The 2,589-nt window shown below is 43.2% G+C and overlaps 1 protein-coding gene across 1 annotated transcript; it reads right to left on the reverse strand.

The window, feature by feature from the left end:
- Positions 1-240: 240 nt before the first annotated feature.
- On the reverse strand, positions 241-1,816 carry LOC110602080 (glycine-rich cell wall structural protein 1.8). The gene has a single exon (XM_043950881.1). The coding sequence runs from the start codon at positions 1,762-1,764 to the stop codon at positions 472-474; it is 1,293 nt and encodes a 430-aa protein (XP_043806816.1). The 5' UTR covers positions 1,765-1,816; the 3' UTR covers positions 241-471.
- Positions 1,817-2,589: the final 773 nt, after the last annotated feature.

The following is a 2,589-nucleotide window of genomic DNA, read 5'->3' on the forward strand; positions in this document are numbered from 1 at the left end:
ATTATTTAATTAAAATTTAAAAATTTTATAATTTATTAATGGCCTGTTAATTAAATATATTTGTAGAAAGTATGAAGTTTAAACTCCAAGGACATCATTTATTTTATAAAAGTTTTTAAATGTAAATTATGCCTCGATTTTTTTAAAAAATATTTTGTTGAGTCCATGTAAATATTTGTCGCTCTTGCCTCATTACTAAGCACAAATATAATTTCTAATTTCTAAAAGTATACTGTAAAATAATTTCAAAGTCAGAATCTTATTATCAATAAACATGCAAAAACTACATGCGGGAGAGAAAACACGTGACTGAGCTCATATTTCTTGCCAATTGAGACAATTACAAAGCAACCATTTGACTTTCATTAATATATTATAAAGCAAGTACTTCTTTATATCTTATTTCTCTTAATGTTACTGATAACAACGATAATATTGAGAAATAAATAATATAAGGGCAACGAGCTAATCTTAGGGAGCATAGCCGCCTCCATGGCCACCACCTGCACCACTCCCACCACCTGCTCCATATCCTCCTCCATGGATGCCTCCTGCACCATAGCCACCACCACCACCGCCTCCAGAGCCACCACCTCCACCTCCACCTCCGTTATAGCCACCACCTGCTCCACCTCCTTCTCCTCCACCGCTACCATATCCACCTCCATGGGCTCCTCCAGCTCCACCTCCACCATTGCCACCACCTCCACCACCTCCATATCCAGCACCACCAGCACCGTAGCCTCCACCAGATCCAGCTCCTTCACCTCCACCATAGCCGGCACCACCTGAACCAATTCCGGCTCCACCCCCGCCACCAGCTCCGCCACCACCGCCATAACCAGCACCCTTTTCTCCTCCAGAACCATATCCAGCACCACCTCCATTACCACCACCGCTGCCATATCCAGCACCAGTAGCCCCTCCAGCAGAACCTGCACCACCTCCACCACCATTACCACCGCCGCCACCACCTGCATATCCTGTAGCACCACCACCTTCACCTCCACCACTACCATATCCTGCACCACTTGCTCCACCAGCATAACCTGCACCACCTCCCTCGCCACTACCACCTCCTCCTCCACCACCTGCATGCCCTGAAGCACCACCACCAGCACCAGCACCACTACCACTACCATATCCAGCAGCACCGGTTTCTCCAGCATGGGCAGCGCCGCCACCACTTCCTCCGCCATTACCACCTCCACCACCTGCATACCCTATAACACCACCAGAGCCGGCACCACCACCTTCACCACCACCACTACCATATCCAGCAGCACCAGTTTCCCCAGCATGGGCAGCACCGCCACCACCTCCTTTACCCCCGCCACCACCTCCACCACCAAGTCCTGTAGCGCCACCATATCCCGCACCACCTCCTTCACCACCACCAGTGCCATATCCAACACCACTAGCTCCTCCAACATGAGCAGCACCACCCCCACCACCGCTACCTCCACCACCTCCTCCACCAATTCCAGCACCACCATATCCACCACCACCTCCTTCTCCACCACCAACACCACCTGCATAAGTATTAACCCCATGTCCCCCTACAGCTGCATACCCTGAACCACCTCCACCACCTGAGCCACCTCCACCTGCAATACCACCATAACTAAGTCCTTCAAAGGAAAGGAGGTTTCTTTTGGCAGAACATATGCCTAAAGCTAAGAACACAAAGAGAATGGTTAGAAAAACTTTATGATTATCCATGGGAATGTATTTGTATCCCATAACTTTGATTTGGCAATGCATGCCAAAGACATGCTATTTATAGGGATGGAGTCGAGGTTCAAAAGAGTCGTTTGCTTCACAGGGAGTAGGCAGGTGAAGTTACATTTTAAAAAATAGATGTTGGACTAATGACCCCACTAGGTGGTCCAATAGGCAACACATCAAAATAAACACTCACACTAGTAAAGCCACTAGTGATGTGCTTTTGCTATCTCCCACGCACTTTGTCTAATACATGAAAGATTTGTTAAGCTAATAATGACATATTTTACCTAATTTTTATTATTCTTTAAGTGCTAAATCACTCGTATCATTTCACAACAATGTAAATAGAATGCATATAGTTAAACGAAACGTTTTGGTTCAATAATATTACAAATTTGTTCGTAAATCACTCTTCTTGTTGCTTGTTAAGCAAGCATGGAGCCAATTGTTAGCTATTTGGTTTTGATATAACAATTATATTGGGAAACCAAAAGTCTGGCTGAGAGACGCATATGGGGCATGAGAATGTTTTGCTGGAAAGAACAGTTGAAAGTGATGTGTGTTGTTGAATACAGTGGTATTGCTGCCTTGCGAAGCAAAAGATTTCAGCACTACCGACTAGTATTTATAAAAATCATTATGATTTTTAATTCAAATATTTAATTTTAAATTTATTTTAACTCTTTAATTAACTGCAATTTTATCACATTTTAAAATCAAATCTGAATTAGATATATCTAGTTAAATGATCTCTCTATTTCTCTTTGATTTATTTAGGAGTCTGAATACTTAAAGATTTTAAAATGGTATCAAATATACTTGCAGATTATACATTACAAATGGTATTGTACTTGGATTTAG

Source organism: Manihot esculenta, chromosome 15 (genome assembly GCF_001659605.2).
Source record: "Manihot esculenta cultivar AM560-2 chromosome 15, M.esculenta_v8, whole genome shotgun sequence".
Lineage (NCBI taxonomy): Eukaryota > Viridiplantae > Streptophyta > Magnoliopsida > Malpighiales > Euphorbiaceae > Manihot > Manihot esculenta.

Excerpts from the sequence above, each read along its gene's own strand:
- LOC110602080 (XM_043950881.1), bottom strand. The coding sequence starts at position 1,764 with ATGCATTGCCAAATCAAAGTTATGGGATACAAATACATTCCCATGGAT.